At 46.6% G+C, this 18,723-nt stretch overlaps 1 protein-coding gene and 2 long non-coding RNA genes across 3 annotated transcripts in view; 2 read left to right on the forward strand and 1 right to left on the reverse strand.

Moving 5' to 3' along the window:
* lhfpl3 (LHFPL tetraspan subfamily member 3) overlaps window positions 1-10,125 on the forward strand; it is a 38,664-nt gene extending 28,539 nt beyond the window's left edge. Inside the window, exons 2-4 of the mRNA XM_035427306.1 lie at window positions 5,205-5,441; window positions 9,639-9,666; window positions 9,971-10,125. Of these exons, the coding sequence (XP_035283197.1) occupies window positions 5,205-5,441; window positions 9,639-9,655 (254 nt within the window). The 3' untranslated portion in view covers window positions 9,656-9,666; window positions 9,971-10,125. The remainder of the gene's footprint in view (window positions 1-5,204; window positions 5,442-9,638; window positions 9,667-9,970) is intronic.
* On the reverse strand, window positions 219-18,091 carry LOC118232371. Its single transcript, XR_004766262.1, has 3 exons — window positions 18,014-18,091; window positions 4,751-4,848; window positions 219-301 (listed from the first exon to the last, which is right to left on the reverse strand). It is a non-coding gene; the product is annotated as an uncharacterized LOC118232371 (long non-coding RNA).
* On the forward strand, window positions 13,880-18,222 carry LOC118232370. Its single transcript, XR_004766261.1, has 2 exons — window positions 13,880-13,930; window positions 14,234-18,222. It is a non-coding gene; the product is annotated as an uncharacterized LOC118232370 (long non-coding RNA).
* The last annotated feature ends 501 nt before the right edge of the window (window positions 18,223-18,723 follow it).

The following is an 18,723-nucleotide window of genomic DNA, read 5'->3' on the forward strand; positions in this document are numbered from 1 at the left end:
CTGTCTGAAGGCTTACAGAGCTCCTCTTCTGTACTCCAAAAATCCAACAGATTCCGATGTCTTTCTCTGTATGGCCCTCGCCCTCTCATGTCTCTCTCTCTTTGCCTGCGTCTTCCTCTGTGTTGTGTTTGCAGTCTCTTTCAGACTCACACACTCTGGCTCACACTTGCGCACGGGCCATTGTGCAGTGTATCTGTGCTCACAGTCATTAAGGATCCGGCTGCCATGGGAGTGTTTGGCTGTTCTGCTGAGAATTTACCTCCTCACTGGCCATCGCTGATACCCCGACACTGGCCAACAGCTGAGAGAGAGAGAGAGAGAGAGGGAGAAAGGGAGAGAGAGAGGAGGAGTGAGAGAGAGAGAGAGAGAGAGAGGGAATGAGAGAGAGGGAGAGAGAGAGATGGGTGAAGGTGTAGAGAGAAATAGATCAAAAAGGAGATTGCCTATAAAATATAGTTACAGGAATAAAAAGGTAAAATTGGCCATGCACATACACACACACACACACACACAAACACACACCTGCACACACACACACACACATACACACACATAAACGCCCCCCCCCCCCCCCCACACACACACACACACCATTGCAGAGGCTGTTCCTGAGGTCTTCTAAATCATGTTATTAAAGTGCTGAAGGGTAGGGTAGGCACAAGGGCAGGTGCGCTGTGTTTTTTTTGGGTTAAGGAAATAACGGCCTGACAACGTCCTGAGGGGACCCCCCCCCCCGCCCCCTTTCTGCAGAGAGCAGGCCGCTGTCCTCTGAGAGGAGAGTCTGCAGGGATCCATGCTTCATACACTCCTGTGCTCACATAAATGATTTAGCCGTGTCACTCCGGAGCCTGATATCATATATAATGTAGGGACAGTGGTGCTGAAAAATGCATAAGGGAACCAAAGAAAAAGTGCAAGTGTAACTTTTAAAGAAAGGACAGTGTTCTGTCTCTTTAGATGCACACACACCAATGGTGAAAGGCTGCCATGCAAGGTACCAATCAGCTCATTGGGAGCAATTAGGGGTTAGGTCAGGGGATCGAACCGGCAACCCTCTGACTGCCAGACAACCGCTCTTACCTCCTAAGCTATGTCACCCCACGTGTGCACTCACACACACACACACACACACACACATGCACGCACACGCACACACACACACACTTGCATACACACACACTTCTCTAATAAGACATGATCATGTTTGAGTGGGACAAATTGTACTGACATGGTGAACAGACACTACATATTCATTCCATTGTAAAAGAAGTCAGTGATTGGTGGAGAGCTCCTCTTCGGAGAAAAGTGATGACATCAATGGCCTTTCGCCCTACTTTATTATCCCTGGACAAGACTTCCAAAACTTGGAAGATAAGGAGGGAGGGGGCAGGACAGGGAAAACGTCAGGCTGTATTTCAGGATTCAGGAGGTGTGGAGTTTTTGGGCCAAGACCAGGGGGGATGTGAACTGCCAAATCTGGCCCTAGCTCCTCTTCCCCCTTCACTGGCACACACAACGCCCTGAGAGATATGGAACGGCAGACATCTTTAATTATGTATGATCCACACGCTCCTGACTAAGTGTGCAGTCAGCTCCTTTTGCACCCCTCTTGATTTTCTTCCGTGGAATAACCTCGAAAAAAATATCTTCATCTCAGCTGAAATGAGGAGATTTTCCCCCTGAGGCTCAAACTGTGAATGAAAACTCGCTGCTAAATATTTCAAGCTGGAGAGAGGGGGTGATGAGCAAGAAAGAGGGTGATGAGCAGAGTGAGAGAGAGAGAGTGATGAGGAGGAGAGAAAGTGATGAGGAGAGAGAGAGAGAGTGATGGGCAGGGAGATAATGATGAGGGGATAGAGTGATTAGCAGAAAAAGATGAGAGTGTGATGAGCAGGAAAGAGAGAGGGATGAGCAGGGGGAAAAGTGATGAGCGGGGGAGAGAGGGATGAGATAGAGAAGAATGAGGAGAGAGAGGGATGAGCAGGGGTGAGAGAGGAATGAGGAGAGAGAGGGATGAGCAGGGGCGAGAGAGGAATGAGGAGAGAGAGGGATGAGCAGGGGCGAGAGAGGAATGAGGAGAGAGGAATGAGGAGAGAGAGGGATGAGCAGGGGCGAGAGAGGAATGAGGAGAGAGAGGGATGAGCAGGGGCGAGAGAGGAATGAGGAGAGAGGAATGAGGAGAGAGAGGGATGAGCAGGGGCGAGAGAGGAATGAGGAGAGAGAGGGATGAGCAGGGGCGAGAGAGGAATGAGGAGAGAGAGGGATGAGCAGGGGCGAGAGAGGAATGAGGAGAGAGAGGGATGAGCAGGGGCGAGAGAGGAATGAGGAGAGAGAGGGATGAGCAGGGGTGAGAGAGGAATGAGATAGAGAGGAATGAGGAGAGAGAGGGATGAGCAGGGGCGAGAGGGGGATGAGGAGAGAGAGGGATGAGCAGGGGCGAGAGAGGAATGAGGAGAGAGAGGGATGAGCAGGGGTGAGAGAGGAATGAGATAGAGAGGAATGAGGAGAGAGAGGGATGAGCAGGGGCGAGAGGGGGATGAGATAGAGAGGAATGAGGAGAGAGAGAGGGGTGAGCAGGGGAGAGAGAGAGAGATGAGCGGGGGAGAGGATAGAAGAAGGTGAATAAACTTTAAGTGACCTCAAAGGAGCTTTTACAGTGAGGCTATACCTGCCATTATAACGCCAGCAAGTCATTAGACACTTCCCTAAGTATCTAAATGTCTTTTCATCACCCACAAAAACTGCCTGGGCCAATTGAGCTATCCCTCTAAGCAGCACAACACAAGAGAAATGTACACAGCGCCTCTTAGTGGCAGCTTCGTGAACATATTAGTAAAGTGTCTGAAAGAATCTCAGAGGCACTCCCTATGGTTGGGGGCTTGGGCTGCTGGGTTTAAATCAGCATCATCGTTACTGTTCTTATGCTGGTTATCTTTTTTTCTTGTTCTGTGTTTCTCCAAGTTTGCTTTCATGAGAAATAAGAGCTGGGAGATGAGGGAGAACAGGAAACCAGCAGGAGATCCTCATCCCACTCTTTCACTTTCTGTAAATCTGCTCTCCTTGTTACCATTTCTCTCTCTCCATCTCCTTCTCTCGCTTGCACTCTCTCCCATCTTCCTGTCTCTATTGGTATCTCTCTCTTCTCCCTTTCTCTCCTTCTCCTTCTCTGACTCTCTCACTCTTACACACAAGCATGCACACACGTACACCCCCCCCCCCCAACACACACACACACACACACAGTCACTGCATGCGAGGGATGTGACTGTGATCCTCAGTCATTTCCTGAGATTATCCTGCTTTTAAATCCCTGGCAGCTTGTGCTCACGGGCAGGCTGGTGTGTGACTGCAGCCTGAGCCTGTGCTGTGTGTGCACTGCACCCACTGACTCCACACTGCCACTCCTACACGGCCACGTTACAACTCAACCCCACCTTCATTCTCATATTCACGCTCATAACGGTCCACGGTCCTAACCCTAACCCTAACCCTAGCCACACCCACTGACTCCACTCTAGCACTGCTACACCATCACATTACAGCTCAACCCCACCCAGACCCCACCTTCATTCTCATATTTACGCTCATAATGATCCACGGTCCTAACCCTAACCCTAACCGCACCCACTGACTCCATTCTACCACTCCATTCCACTCCATTCCTACACGGTCACATTACAGCTCGGTCTGCGGTCCTAAACCTATCCCGAACCGCAGGCTAAACTCAAACTCCAGGCCCTCATCTCCCTAGCAGATCAGATTCAAACGCAGTTTAATGGATATTGTCTCTGTTTTTAATGCCAGGGTTTGATAGACGTAGAGGAAACGCCATGTTTGTTTGCTGTAATGCTCACGCTTGACGCTTGTTAAATGTGCACTTACGTTTCTGTTAGTAATGTATGTTTTAATTGTGCTGCCTCTTGGCCGGTTCTCTCTTGCAAAAGAGACGGAATACCCCAATGGACCTTTGCTGGTAAAATAAAGGTTAGAGAAATTATAATAAACTATGCCTCACAGTAAAGTCCGAACATTGCAGCATCTGAGTTACTGCAGTGTCTGCAGGGTGTATTAGGAGTCTGTTTCAGCTACTGCACACACACTTGAAGCAGAGACAAAGTGTAGCTTTAAACTTGCTAATGGTCCTGTGTCTGTTTCCCTGTTGTGCTGTGTTGCTGTTTAATCGTCCATTACAAACTGGCTCCGTTTTTCTCCTGAAAGGATCTCAACATGGCGGCATCATCACCCGTGCAACCTTGTGTGCGTTTCACACGAACATCTTAATCCGCACACTCGCTCTTATAATTATTTAAATAGTTCAACATCACCCATTCTGATTGTGTAATTAAAGTAATTTAATTGAAAAAGTGCAGAAGATTAAATCTGCCTCTTAAATCATGCAAAACAATCAAAACAATCCCCCCCCCAGCCTCCAGTTAAAGTTTATGAACCTGAACAACAATATTGCTCTATATTTCTGTCTCAGTCAGTTACAAAACTCCAGAGACTGTTGTTGTACACAGAGACTGCAACTGCACACAGAGACTGCTACTGCACACAGAGACTACCATATATATAGCTCTCAGGTAACTACAGCGCCACCTGCACCTAGGGAAGTGTACACACTCCTCTAATGCACTCACTCGTCCAATTAATCTGGACCATTTAGACCCACCCTAGTACTGGCGGGATGAAGCCAGACATGTCCTGGCAGTGTAGACCCTCCCCCCCCCCATCACAGCTGGCTACTGACATTTCCGGGGCTCAGTCCTGTCACTGGGGTCTCCATGCTGTTGGCAGGGTTGGGCTGCTGAGGTTGTTTTCATCCAGGAGGATGTTACAGTGGTCACCCTGAGAGAGAGAGAGAGAGACAGTGAGAGTGAGAAAGAGAGAGAGAGAGAGAGAGAGACTGAGAGAAAAAGTGAGAGAGAGAGAGAGAGCGAGAAAGAGAGAGAGAGAGAGAGACTGAGAGAAAAAGTGAGAGAGAGAGAGAGAGAGACAGACTGAGAGAAAAAGTGAGAGAGAGAGAGAGAGTACAAAGTGAAGGCTGCAGGGGATGAAGCAGCTTCAAAGGGCTGCCAGAACTGGGTGTACTCATCCTGTGTCTCATTCTTTCTTTCCCTTCCTCTCAAACATCCCACTCCCCTCCTTCTCCCCACCTTCTGTCTCTCCCTCTCCCCCTCTCCCTCTCCCTCTCCTCCCCTCAGGCACCTGCCTGGTCCTGGGCTGCATGATCTTCCCTGACGGCTGGGACTCGGACGAGGTGAAGCGGATGTGCGGGGAGCAGACGGACAAGTACACGCTGGGCGCCTGCTCGGTGCGCTGGGCCTACATCCTGGCCATCATGGGCATCCTGGACGCCCTCATCCTCTCCTTCCTGGCCTTCGTTCTGGGCAACCGGCAGGACGGGCTGATGGCCGAGGAGCTGCTGGGGGACGGCAAGGGTAACGTCCCCGCCGCCCCCCAAAACCTCACTGTGTGGCTCCAGCACCCCCAAACCCCACTGTGTGGCTCCAGTACCCCAAACCCCACTGTGTGGCTCCAGTACCCCAAACCCCACTGTGTAGCTCCACCACCCCCCCCCCCCCAAACCCCACCGTGTGGCTCAAGCACCCCCAAACCCCACTGTGTAGCTACAGCACACATAACTCCATGTGTTTAGAGAAAAAGTAGGTAATAAATATTTCAAAATGGTGACCAATTCAAGATGGCAGTGTTAGAGCTTACATACATACTGAACGACACATAAGGCTGAAGTCCTACCTCCAAAATGAGGAAAGTTGGGCCATTCAAGTGCAAACCCTAACCCTAGCAGTAGGATCGCATAAAACTTTTCTTTCCCAAGGGACCCTCATAAGATCCATATTGCATCAACTTAACCTTAGCACTAATCCTAAATCTAACTCTAACCCTCTCACTGACCATGGACCTAACCAACCCCAGTGCTAACCCTAACCCTAGGGCAAAGGCAGCAAGACTGGACTGATACAGAGAAGATTAAAATGACTCCTACTGACTGCACAGACAAGGCCCAATATTCGACTAGCAAGAAAGAACAATAAAGAATCGAAGCAAACACCGTAAATCTCATTAAACAAACTCTAGTAAGCGCTAACAACTGTATGTTTGTCATGAAGTGCAAAAACTGTGGCATAAGATATGTGGGAGAAACAGGCAACACTACCAGGGCAAGATTAGCTTGACACATATATAATATTAAAAACCAGACAGGCACCCACACACATCTGGTCCCTCACTTACTAAACTATGGATTGGAAGCACTGGAAATATCGGGTCTACAAACACAAAAGTTTGACACTAGAGAACAGAGAATGGAAAAGCACTGGATTCTAAAACTAAACACCAGATTCCTGGAAGGGTAAACTGACACAACTGCCACACATGAAGTCTACGACACACTAGGGGCCAACGTCTTCCATTAAGGCTCCAGTATACTGAATGGCCAGTGCTGATGTTACTTTCCATGGCTGACACACTGCGGTCAACTTGAGAACGAAGGACTTAGCCCTAACTTAACCCTAACCCTACCACTAATCCTAACCATAACCCTGGGTTTTGTTAGTGAATTTTTGAATATTTTTAAACATGAAGCACTGTCATGTGTTTTTTTTGGGACAGTACTTTAGAGTTGGAGTCTTGGTGTACAGCAAGTGTAAATACAGCTACTAAATCTCATCATTGTAGGTCAAAACCTCCGGGATTTAACAGCATTGTGATATGCAGACTTCCACGTGCCATGCTCATTGGTTGGACCTTTGTTCATTTTGATTGGAGGAGAAGCATTTTAAGTACCTTCCAGGAGGCTTCAGTTAGTGGAAGTTATGGGTCCATGAACCAAATATATTCCTCATGAGGAAAGGGACCTGTGTAGCAAATTTTGCAACTCTCTGTCGAACAGGGTTTATGGGCCATGAAAAATAGATCAGGGAAAGATACTTCTGAGGCGAAGTATCATTACTTTTCACCAGCCTTGAAGTTCGCTTTGGAAGTTCTGTCGACATCGTGGATTACATATCTTTGTAGCTGATCTCTGGTCCAGTCTTTTATGGTTCTTCTACCACAAGATCACAAAATGTGAAACATTCACAAATGGATTTATCTCTGTACTCTGAATGAGCAATGAATGTTTCAAATGTTAGAAAGATGCAGAAAATAATAAATTGGGGTTTCTAATTGTTATCCCTGCCAGGTCTTTAAAGCAAACTAACAGACGTGATAGTTTTACTGCAGCACAGACGTCCTTGAGTGAAATATTGCCTTTAAAGTGTTTGCTTTTCTACGAACAGTGATGTTATACTGTATTTCTATTGTACGGAAATACAAGACTATCTGATGTATAAAATAAAGATAATGTAACCCCTTTGGTGGCTGATTCACATAACCACACTATAATTAGATCCATTATATGATCTCTTTGGAACCCTTATGACAGAGCTCACCTGCTGTTAATAACAATGAGAGAAATATGGCTGCTAGCTGCAAATCCCAGAGTCAAAGCGCGTGATCTGCTGGACATGTCTTCTTGCTGGTGGGTTGTACCACTGCATTTACTGAGACCAAGGTGATGCAGCAGATTTTTTTTAAATTTTATGTGAAATTCTGGAGCTCCACCATATGTTTTGTTGGGCCATCACCATGTTTAAAGGTTTAACGTGAACTTGAATATGTCTATCAGATTTAAGCACTATAGGTCAAATGAGGGATTTGTGAGCATTTTGTGATAAGCTCTGCTCAAATGCTTACGCTAAGCCACGCGTATACTTTTTTGCATTTACCAAATCCCGAGCATGTCCCTGTCTGTGGTGGTAAAAGCGCTACAAACAGAGGAGTTCCTGTTAGCATGCTGTCTCCAGTCGCTTACAGGAGAGAGTTCCTGTTAGCATGCTGTCTCCAGTCCCTTACAGGAGAGAGTTCCTGTTAGCATGCTGTCTCCAGTCCCTTACAGGAGAGAGTTCCTGTTAGCATGCTGTCTCCAGTCCCTTACCGGAGAGAGTTCCTGTTAGCATGCTGTCTCCAGTCCCTTACAGGAGAGAGTTCCTGTTAGCATGCTGTCTCCAGTCCCTTACAGGAGAGAGTTCCTGTTAGCATACTGTCTCCAGTCGCTTACAGGAGAGAGTTCCTGTTAGCATACTGTCTCCAGTCGCTTACGGGAGACTCCTTAGGGCGGTTTGTTAACAGGAACACCTCTCTGTTTGTTGTTGCTTTTACAAACTAACTAAGGGACCTGTTCCCGCTCTGTAGTGTAGAATGGAGACGCACTGACACATGCTGGCGGTGCATTGCCCAGGTCAGTGTAGGGCACCTCAGAGACGCAGAGAGAGAGAGAGAGCCATAAAGAACGGAGGGGAAATAGAGGAGGGAACAGGGGGGAGAGAAGAGGATTTACTGTGGACATGTGCTAATTGCAGCCCAGGGGCTTTTGGACCAAGCAGCAAATTGCTAATGGATGTTTACTCAGCTTGCGTTTGGCCTGTCTGAATTAATCACAGACTTAGCATCAGTGTGTCCTGCCTGTTAGTGCAGAGAGAAGAGGGCAAGCCAGAGAGTCGGGCAGGGTCTGCTATTTGACGGAGTGTCAGGCTAGGTCTGCTATTGGACAGAGAGAGTCAGGCAAGGTCTGCTATTGGACAGAGGGAGTCAGGCAGGGTCTGCTATTGGACAGAGGGAGTCAGGCAGGGACTGCTATTGGACAGAGAGTCAGGATGCTACTGGAAAGAGGCATACATGGTTTGCTGTTGGACAGAGAGTCAGTCAGGATTTGTTATTGGGTTGAGAAACAAGCAGGAGCTGCAGTAGGACAGAATCAGGAAAGCTCTGCTATTGGACAGAAAGAAAAAAGGCAGGGTTTGCTATTGGTCTCAGAGAGCAGACACTTAATCCTACACACTGATTGTACAGCCCATTATTTAAACTGTACCTTACGCTCTGACATTATACCTTTCAATCTTAAAATATTTTTATTCTTTCCAATTAATATTCTGTGTGAAAGTATTGTTCAGGTTGTATAAGGCTGGGATTGGATGCGAGGATGTATACATTAGATATTCAAGATAACGGCAAAATATGTGTTAGCTCCTCCCCCCACCCCCCACCCCCATCTGCCCTTTGTCCTTACCTACTCTCTGCCCACCTTCACCCTCCCCCAATTTCTGAATTTCACAAATTGTACTTTACTGACCTTGAAAACTGATTAAAAGTCATGTAGAAGGTATAGATTGACTTTATGTTATTTCAACAAAAAACCTGTGATTGTCCCTAGCTTTCCCCTATCATTGATGAAATTAATTGTTGAATTAACTGTTTCAGTTATGCTAGAAAAGTGCAAAGGATGGAGACAGGTCAAAAACTATGGGTGATGCTCAGGCAATATGCTGTCATATCACCTCCTCCATGTTGTGCCAGAGGTTAATTATAAATTCACTGTTCTCTCAGTCATTGGCCCCTGAGTGCCCTCTGCTGGATATTGTCAGTACTGCTACTATGATTTTTCCTTTTCTTGTCTAGTCTGCCCTCTGCTGTTAAGCCTGTGTTGTATCACAATAGTTGCCTGCCTCGTTACTCTCTGTCACAACTATTAACAGCACTGTCTCTCTCTCTCTCTCTCTCTCTCTCTCTCTCAGAGAGTGGAAATGCCTAAAGCACAGACTGGTAAGTACACAATACCCCTCAGATATACCACAGTAAAACTATGTTAGGATGAAGCTATGCTGTGTCAAGTCAGAATGCTCTCTTGACTAGTTGACCCCTTATGGTCAACTAGGCCTCTACAGTTGTCAATAAAAAGGGACTTCATTTTATAGTCAGTGAAAGAGAACAAGAAAAATACTATAACTACTTTAATTTAATAATGAATGTAACTGCAGGTCTTACCAAATGAAGCCTACCAAATAACGATGTTTAAATTAAGCCTTAAGTAAAGTACTCTCTTGTTTGTGTGTCTTCTGTCCCACAGGTTTTGTTGCTGCCCAGTAGGGGGCAGTCTCATGTTCCAGCTTATAACCCACTACCCTGAGGGTGAGGGGCAAGGCTGTAGCTGTGGGAGGAGTCAAAAGGAATGGTTGAAGCCGGGAGTCGCCTCGCAGCAACCACACCCCCCCCCCCCCCCCCCCCCCCAATCTCCAATTGTAAAGACCCCAGCCCCCTGGTCCCTACTGATTGCTGGCCCCCAGGGGCCCCATTCTCTTCAAAAGACTTCTTCTGTTTTTTTTACAAGTTGAACGTGGACTAGTATCAGCAAGATCACGGTCTCATGAATGACTGAAATACGACATTACAAACAAATCAATTTCAATACCCAGAGATTTGACTCTGGATATTCTAATTTGACACAATGTCACATAGCCGCACACACATATATACACACACACACACACACACACAAACTCACACAATATGCACATATAGCAACACCAGGGTGTCACACACATGCACACACTCTTGTCGTTACAGTCACACCCTACAAACTGAGACCTGTTGACCTTCAGCTTATGTATAATAAGAAAACATACTATATCGCATTCAGAAACAATACGCATATTAATACAGTGTTTCTCGGCTCAGAGTCACGTTTTAGTTTAGCGAACGGAAAATGTCCTCTTGTGAAGTCGGTGTCAGTTCATCTTATTTTGTCTTTCGACTCTGTCCCGCTGTTTGAGACTTGGCCCTGTCCGCCCGCTGGGCCGGCGCCGGGGTGCCCAGCCCCCCCGTGCCGCAGCAGGAGCGCCGCGCCGCGCTTCTGTTTTTCAGAGCGGAACCTTCCGGAATCGGGGCGCGGCCGGTACCGTTCCGCTCCGCTCCGCTCCGCGCTGGACCAGAAGCGAGAGCTGGGATTTCGGCTTGAGGTCCGCGGAAAAGCCCGGAAAAAGGCCTGCGCCTGCGGACATCAGCACGGACTGACACGCGGAAGCTGCTTCTCAAAGAACCGCCTGTGTGTTTCATTGGGGTTGGTGGGGAGGGGGGGGAGGTGTGTCCCTCATGGAATATTATGATCTGATTGGCCCCTCCCTAGAGGTGCTGGGATGACAGGCGAAGACAGAAGGGGTTTGGAAAATGGTGGTGAACGGGTATGAGTCCCCAGTGCAGCACCCCACAGGAGGAATCCTCATGTACAGTAGATATATACTTAATGTAAATTTAGCTGATTTTTCAGCAGCCACTGATGCTTTGAAAGGCCAACGAACCATACAGTATTGTACTCGTTTTGAATATATTTGTTAAACTCTGTTGCAGACACTTTCATAGCCACACTTACTGTCTTAATGAATTATCTCCATAATGCATTGTATTATAAAGATACAGTCCATCAGTATATATACATGTGCCATGCTGTATATAGCAGTCAGTATTATAGCACTAAAGGTATATTTCATTGGTTCCTCTGTACGGTAAGGGTTGGATACAGAAGCCAGGGATAGATCTATCCGTATATAATAGTGCAGCTTTGTCCTATATCGGTCCACTGCAAACATCCTACCAGATTTCTTGCTTCGGACAATGTGGACAACGGACAATTTCCACCTCTTCCTCGCTGTAACTTGTGTTTGGACTCAAAAAATGGGCACTTATATTGTACCTGTTTCTCCCCGTCTTGTCTTTTCTCCCAATAGGTATTCAGCATTTCTTAAAAAAAAGATGAAAGACTCAAATGGTCAATACTTGGATGATGATTATAACAGTATGAAAACTAAAATTACCTTTGGACAACAGTGGTTCAATTTGAGTTTCTTTTAGAATTCAATGAATGGTGTCAGTGATGGACCTGAAGTGTGTTTTTGCACAGTAATCATAGGCCTGAAAATGTGTTTTACTGCTACTGAAAATGTCATTCAAAGAATATGAGAGTCGTTCCAACAGGAAGGTGTGTGCGTGTGTGTGTGTGTGCGTGTGCACGTGTGTGTCTTTGGGGTTGCAGGAAGGAGGATTGGGATAAGGATCCCCTCCATCTGAAACAAACCAAACCTTTTCATGGTTGGAAAAGAGGCTCCATTTAGTTAAACAGCAATGTGACTAAGGACCCACTCCAGTGACACTGAGGGATAATCCACTGCCACACATAGCAGCCCACGCTCATCACACCCTGTCGGCTTCTGTGCCAGGATTGGCTGGGAGGCTGAACGAGCCTGGGCCTGGTCAGCACATGAGACGGGAACAGGGAGTATGACACGTCAGTAGAGAGTTCCTGTTAGCATGCTGTCTCCAGTCCCTTACAGGAGAGAGTTCCTGTTAGCATGCTGTCTCCAGTCCCTTACCGGAGAGAGTTCCTGTTAGCATGCTGTCTCCAGTCCCTTACAGGAGAGAGTTCCTGTTAGCATGCTGTCTCCAGTCCCTTACAGGAGAGAGTTCCTGTTAGCATACTGTCTCCAGTCGCTTACAGGAGAGAGTTCCTGTTAGCATACTGTCTCCAGTCGCTTACGGGAGACTCCTTAGGGCGGTTTGTTAACAGGAACACCTCTCTGTTTGTTGTTGCTTTTACAAACTAACTAAGGGACCTGTTCCCGCTCTGTAGTGTAGAATGGAGACGCACTGACACATGCTGGCGGTGCATTGCCCAGGTCAGTGTAGGGCACCTCAGAGACGCAGAGAGAGAGAGAGAGCCATAAAGAACGGAGGGGAAATAGAGGAGGGAACAGGGGGGAGAGAAGAGGATTTACTGTGGACATGTGCTAATTGCAGCCCAGGGGCTTTTGGACCAAGCAGCAAATTGCTAATGGATGTTTACTCAGCTTGCGTTTGGCCTGTCTGAATTAATCACAGACTTAGCATCAGTGTGTCCTGCCTGTTAGTGCAGAGAGAAGAGGGCAAGCCAGAGAGTCGGGCAGGGTCTGCTATTTGACGGAGTGTCAGGCTAGGTCTGCTATTGGACAGAGAGAGTCAGGCAAGGTCTGCTATTGGACAGAGGGAGTCAGGCAGGGTCTGCTATTGGACAGAGGGAGTCAGGCAGGGACTGCTATTGGACAGAGAGTCAGGATGCTACTGGAAAGAGGCATACATGGTTTGCTGTTGGACAGAGAGTCAGTCAGGATTTGTTATTGGGTTGAGAAACAAGCAGGAGCTGCAGTAGGACAGAATCAGGAAAGCTCTGCTATTGGACAGAAAGAAAAAGGCAGGGTTTGCTATTGGTCTCAGAGAGCAGACACTTAATCCTACACACTGATTGTACAGCCCATTATTTAAACTGTACCTTACGCTCTGACATTATACCTTTCAATCTTAAAATATTTTTATTCTTTCCAAATTAATATTCTGTGTGAAAGTATTGTTCAGGTTGTATAAGGCTGGGATTGGATGCGAGGATGTATACATTAGATATTCAAGATAACGGCAAAATATGTGTTAGCTCCTCCCCCCACCCCCCACCCCCATCTGCCCTTTGTCCTTACCTACTCTCTGCCCACCTTCACCCTCCCCCAATTTCTGAATTTCACAAATTGTACTTTACTGACCTTGAAAACTGATTAAAAGTCATGTAGAAGGTATAGATTGACTTTATGTTATTTCAACAAAAAACCTGTGATTGTCCCTAGCTTTCCCCTATCATTGATGAAATTAATTGTTGAATTAACTGTTTCAGTTATGCTAGAAAAGTGCAAAGGATGGAGACAGGTCAAAAACTATGGGTGATGCTCAGGCAATATGCTGTCATATCACCTCCTCCATGTTGTGCCAGAGGTTAATTATAAATTCACTGTTCTCTCAGTCATTGGCCCCTGAGTGCCCTCTGCTGGATATTGTCAGTACTGCTACTATGATTTTTCCTTTTCTTGTCTAGTCTGCCCTCTGCTGTTAAGCCTGTGTTGTATCACAATAGTTGCCTGCCTCGTTACTCTCTGTCACAACTATTAACAGCACTGTCTCTCTCTCTCTCTCTCTCTCTCTCTCTCTCAGAGAGTGGAAATGCCTAAAGCACAGACTGGTAAGTACACAATACCCCTCAGATATACCACAGTAAAACTATGTTAGGATGAAGCTATGCTGTGTCAAGTCAGAATGCTCTCTTGACTAGTTGACCCCTTATGGTCAACTAGGCCTCTACAGTTGTCAATAAAAGGGACTTCATTTTATAGTCAGTGAAAGAGAACAAGAAAAATACTATAACTACTTTAATTTAATAATGAATGTAACTGCAGGTCTTACCAAATGAAGCCTACCAAATAACGATGTTTAAATTAAGCCTTAAGTAAAGTACTCTCTTGTTTGTGTGTCTTCTGTCCCACAGGTTTTGTTGCTGCCCAGTAGGGGGCAGTCTCATGTTCCAGCTTATAACCCACTACCCTGAGGGTGAGGGGCAAGGCTGTAGCTGTGGGAGGAGTCAAAAGGAATGGTTGAAGCCGGGAGTCGCCTCGCAGCAACCACACCCCCCCCCCCCCCCCCCCCCCAATCTCCAATTGTAAAGACCCCACCCCCCTGGTCCCTACTGATTGCTGGCCCCCAGGGGCCCCATTCTCTTCAAAAGACTTCTTCTGTTTTTTTTACAAGTTGAACGTGGACTAGTATCAGCAAGATCACGGTCTCATGAATGACTGAAATACGACATTACAAACAAATCAATTTCAATACCCAGAGATTTGACTCTGGATATTCTAATTTGACACAATGTCACATAGCCGCACACACACACATACTCACACAATATGCACATATAGCAACACCAGGGTGTCACACACATGCACACACTCTTGTCGTTACAGTCACACCCTACAAACTGAGACCTGTTGACCTTCAGCTTATGTATAATAAGAAAACATACTATATCGCATTCAGAAACAATACGCATATTAATACAGTGTTTCTCGGTTCAGAGTCACGTTTTAGTTTAGCGAACGGAAAATGTCCTCTTGTGAAGTCGGTGTCAGTTCATCTTATTTTGTCTTTCGACTCTGTCCCGCTGTTTGAGACTTGGCCCTGTCCGCCCGCTGGGCCGGCGCCGGGGTGCCCAGCCCCCCCGTGCTGCAGCAGAGCGCCGCGCCGCGCTTCTGTTTTTCAGAGCGGAACCTTCCGGAATCGGGGTGCGGCCGGTTCCGTTCCGCTCCGCTCCGCTCCGGACCAGAAGCGAGAGCTGGGATTTCGGCTTGAGGTCCACGGAAAAGCCCGGAAAAAGGCCTGCGCCTGCGGACATCAGCATGGACTGACACGCGGAAGCTGCTTCTCAAAGAACCGCCTGTGTGTTTCATTGGGGTTGGTGGGGAGGGGGGGGAGGTGTGTCCCTCATGGAATATTATGATCTGATTGGCCCCTCCCTAGAGGTGCTGGGATGACAGGCGAAGACAGAAGGGGTTTGGAAAATGGTGGTGAACGGGTATGAGTCCCCAGTGCAGCACCCCACAGGAGGAATCCTCATGTACAGTAGATATATACTTAATGTAAATTTAGCTGATTTTTCAGCAGCCACTGATGCTTTGAAAGGCCAACGAACCATACGGTATTGTACTCGTTTTGAATATATTTGTTAAACTCTGTTGCAGACACTTTCATAGCCACACTTACTGTCTTAATGAATTATCTCCATAATGCATTGTATTATAAAGATACAGTCCATCAGTATATATACATGTGCCATGCTGTATATAGCAGTCAGTATTATAGCACTAAAGGTATATTTCATTGGTTCCTCTGTACGGTTGGATACAGAAGCCAGGGATAGATCTATCCGTATATAATAGTGCAGCTTTGTCCTATATCGGTCCACTGCAAACATCCTACCAGATTTCTTGCTTCGGACAATGTGGACAACGGACAATTTCCACCTCTTCCTCGCTGTAACTTGTGTTTGGACTCAAAAAATGGGCACTTATATTGTACCTGTTTCTCCCCGTCTTGTCTTTTCTCCCAATAGGTATTCAGCATTTCTTAAAAAAAAGATGAGAGACTCAAATGGTCAATACCTGGATGATGGTTATAACAGTATGAAAACTAAAATTACCTTTGGACAACAGTGGTTCATTTTGAGTTTCTTTTAGAATTCAATGAATGGAGTCAGTGATGGACCTGAAGTGTGTTTTTGCACAGTAATCATAGGCCTGAAAATGTGTTTTACTGCTACTGTCTGAAAATGTAATTCAAAGAATATGAGAGTCGTTCCAACAGGAAGGTGTGTGCGTGTGTGTGTGTGTGTGTGTGTGCGTGTGCACGTGTGTGTCTTTGGGGTTGCAGGAAGGAGGATTGGGATAAGGATCCCCTCCATCTGAAACAAACCAAACCTTTTCATGGTTGGAAAAGAGGCTCCATTTAGTTAAACAGCAATGTGACTAAGGACCCACTCCAGTGACACTGAGGGATAATCCACTGCCACACATAGCAGCCCACGCTCATCACACCCTGTCGGCTTCTGTGCCAGGATTGGCTGGGAGGCTGAACGAGCCTGGGCCTGGTCAGCACATGAGACGGGAACAGGGAGTATGACACGTCAGGCTGCGGTTGGTCAGGTTTCAGGGAATCAGAACATTCACAAGCACTTGCCCCTCATCCTGATGCACATAATCAGGATGCTGTTCACTGATCATTAGGCAGGCAGTAAAGGCGACTGAACATTTTCTAAAATCTGATGTAATCAGGCCATGTTGAGAGAGAGACTTTGATTTTTTCCATAGGTTATCAATTACAGCCTAGTGTGGCACCTGCACTGGCAGCTCTCCTGGGCAACAACCGGGACTCACTAAATCTGTGTGTGTTTGAGCAGGAACTGGCTGTGGAGTTCTTTAGTCTGTGGTGTAATGCTGCCATGGATACGACCATCGATTAGCTGTCCATACAAATATCTGTGATGTCACGTGCTAAATAAAAAACTACATGCGTCGCTTGGTGATGGTGCAAACTACTCAGATTGATGACAGGAGCAGTGTGGCTATGTCTCAGTTTGTTCAGTAGCCTACATGAAAATAAAGGCTTGAGTGAATAAATTGCTTTCCTTTAGCCCCCCACCTCCGACCCCCCAGCAGGGGTTGAGGGTGGTGAAGGGTGGCAGTGTGGTTCACATCCAGGCGGCCTGCCCCCCAGCCCTCAGTCCATCCGAGTGATGAAGACCAGTCCATCTCTGAGGGGCCGAAAGATCCCTCTTAAGGGCTGGAAAGGGATGATAAGGAGAAAGAAGATAGAATGGTGGGGTGGATCTGAGTTCATTGAACAGGGCTTGATCCTCAGTCTCTCCATATCTCCCCAGGGGGGAGTAAACGTCTGGTGATAGCCACAAAGCATGCAGATGGAGCAGAAGAAGCCATAACCAATCAGTGAGTTGTTGGTTTAAAAGACTAATTTACAGTAAACAGCTCCAGTAAGGTCAGTGCGAGTGAGAGAGTCCCAGAGAGAGAGGCCCTGGTTACAGCAGCACGTCAGAGCGGACCAGGGGTCCCCAGCGGACGAGCGTCCCTTCCAGTGCAGAGTCTGCACCGCGTCCCCCCAGCCGAGAAACACACGGCCATTTACGCACAGCCGGGGAAACCGCTGCTCCCGGGGAGACTGATTTACCCTCGCGGGAAAGTAAAGCACCACAAACCCCATTAATCTGGGTGTGGCTATCACTGTAAGCATATACGGCCAACCACAGTTTTTCCAGGGAAGAACGAAGCCGTTTTTATGGAGATCGCAGGCACCAAGGCAAGGGGCAGTGCTACCAATTCTCATTCGTTTAAACCAAATCCTCAGATCTGTTCTAAAAGCTTGTTCTTTTGTTCAAAATGTTAAAGCTATTTCAGTGTTGTTTTATGAGTGTGATACTTGAAGCATGATGAGTGAGGTGTGAGTGTCCGCGTGTCAACAGATGCGTACATTATATTGGCAACCCTGAACGCAGCAGCACAGTCAGTCGAGTACTCCTACACACACTCCTGGAAAGTGCACGTGCACACACACTTACTCATACACTTACTCATCGCCATTACTGTCAACTAATGTGACTCAATCACACCGAAACCTCAATCATTTCTGCTTTTCTCTCTTAACAGGTCAGATTGTGTGTGTAACTGAGCAGGGGCAATACAGGGTATATAATGGAGAGTTGTACCTGAGGGCTGGGAAGAGTAATTCAACATCCTGAGCGTTCTGGGAGTCCAACGAAAGAGTTACAGTAGTTGTCAGACGCCTTTCCCAAATTCTCTCCTGTAAATATGTTGACGTAAACATGTCGTGACACATGTCATTTAGAAAAAATTCTAAAACTAGAAATAGTATAAAGCTTTAGGCTAAATAAAAGTTTCAATTATGTCGACAATATGATTGAGTTACTGTGTTTTTTTTCGGAAGTTTATTTCGTGCAGTGCTTAACTGAAATATGTGCCTTTCCTCTTACGTCATTTACATCTGGCCGCACTGTTCGGTGTTGGTGTTGGTTAAATTTTAAGGATAACGAAGTACGAATAATGTGTTGACAAAAAAGGTAATGCCTGACCATCAAAATATTACTAAATTGATATATTGCATTGCGGCCCTCGCAAATCTTTTATTATGCAGCAGCTAGTCAGCTGTAGCGAAAACTGGCGACTACATAAAATATTATCCACGATTCATCTCGTCATTCCGCTCCATATTTAATTAATGATGTTACTTCTGTACAGTCCGTAATGAAACAGAAAGACTAATCGGAGTATTGCCCAAATGGCCTTGCCCAACAGAAATAGCTTTACAATTTCAGGGCAGGGCCAAATCTGCAGTAATTTGCACATTTCATTTTGAAGGCCAATGTTTGAAAATGGCCAGCAGAGGGTGCTGGCAACA

This window comes from Anguilla anguilla, chromosome 7 (genome assembly GCF_013347855.1).
Source record: "Anguilla anguilla isolate fAngAng1 chromosome 7, fAngAng1.pri, whole genome shotgun sequence".
Classification (NCBI taxonomy): domain Eukaryota; kingdom Metazoa; phylum Chordata; class Actinopteri; order Anguilliformes; family Anguillidae; genus Anguilla; species Anguilla anguilla.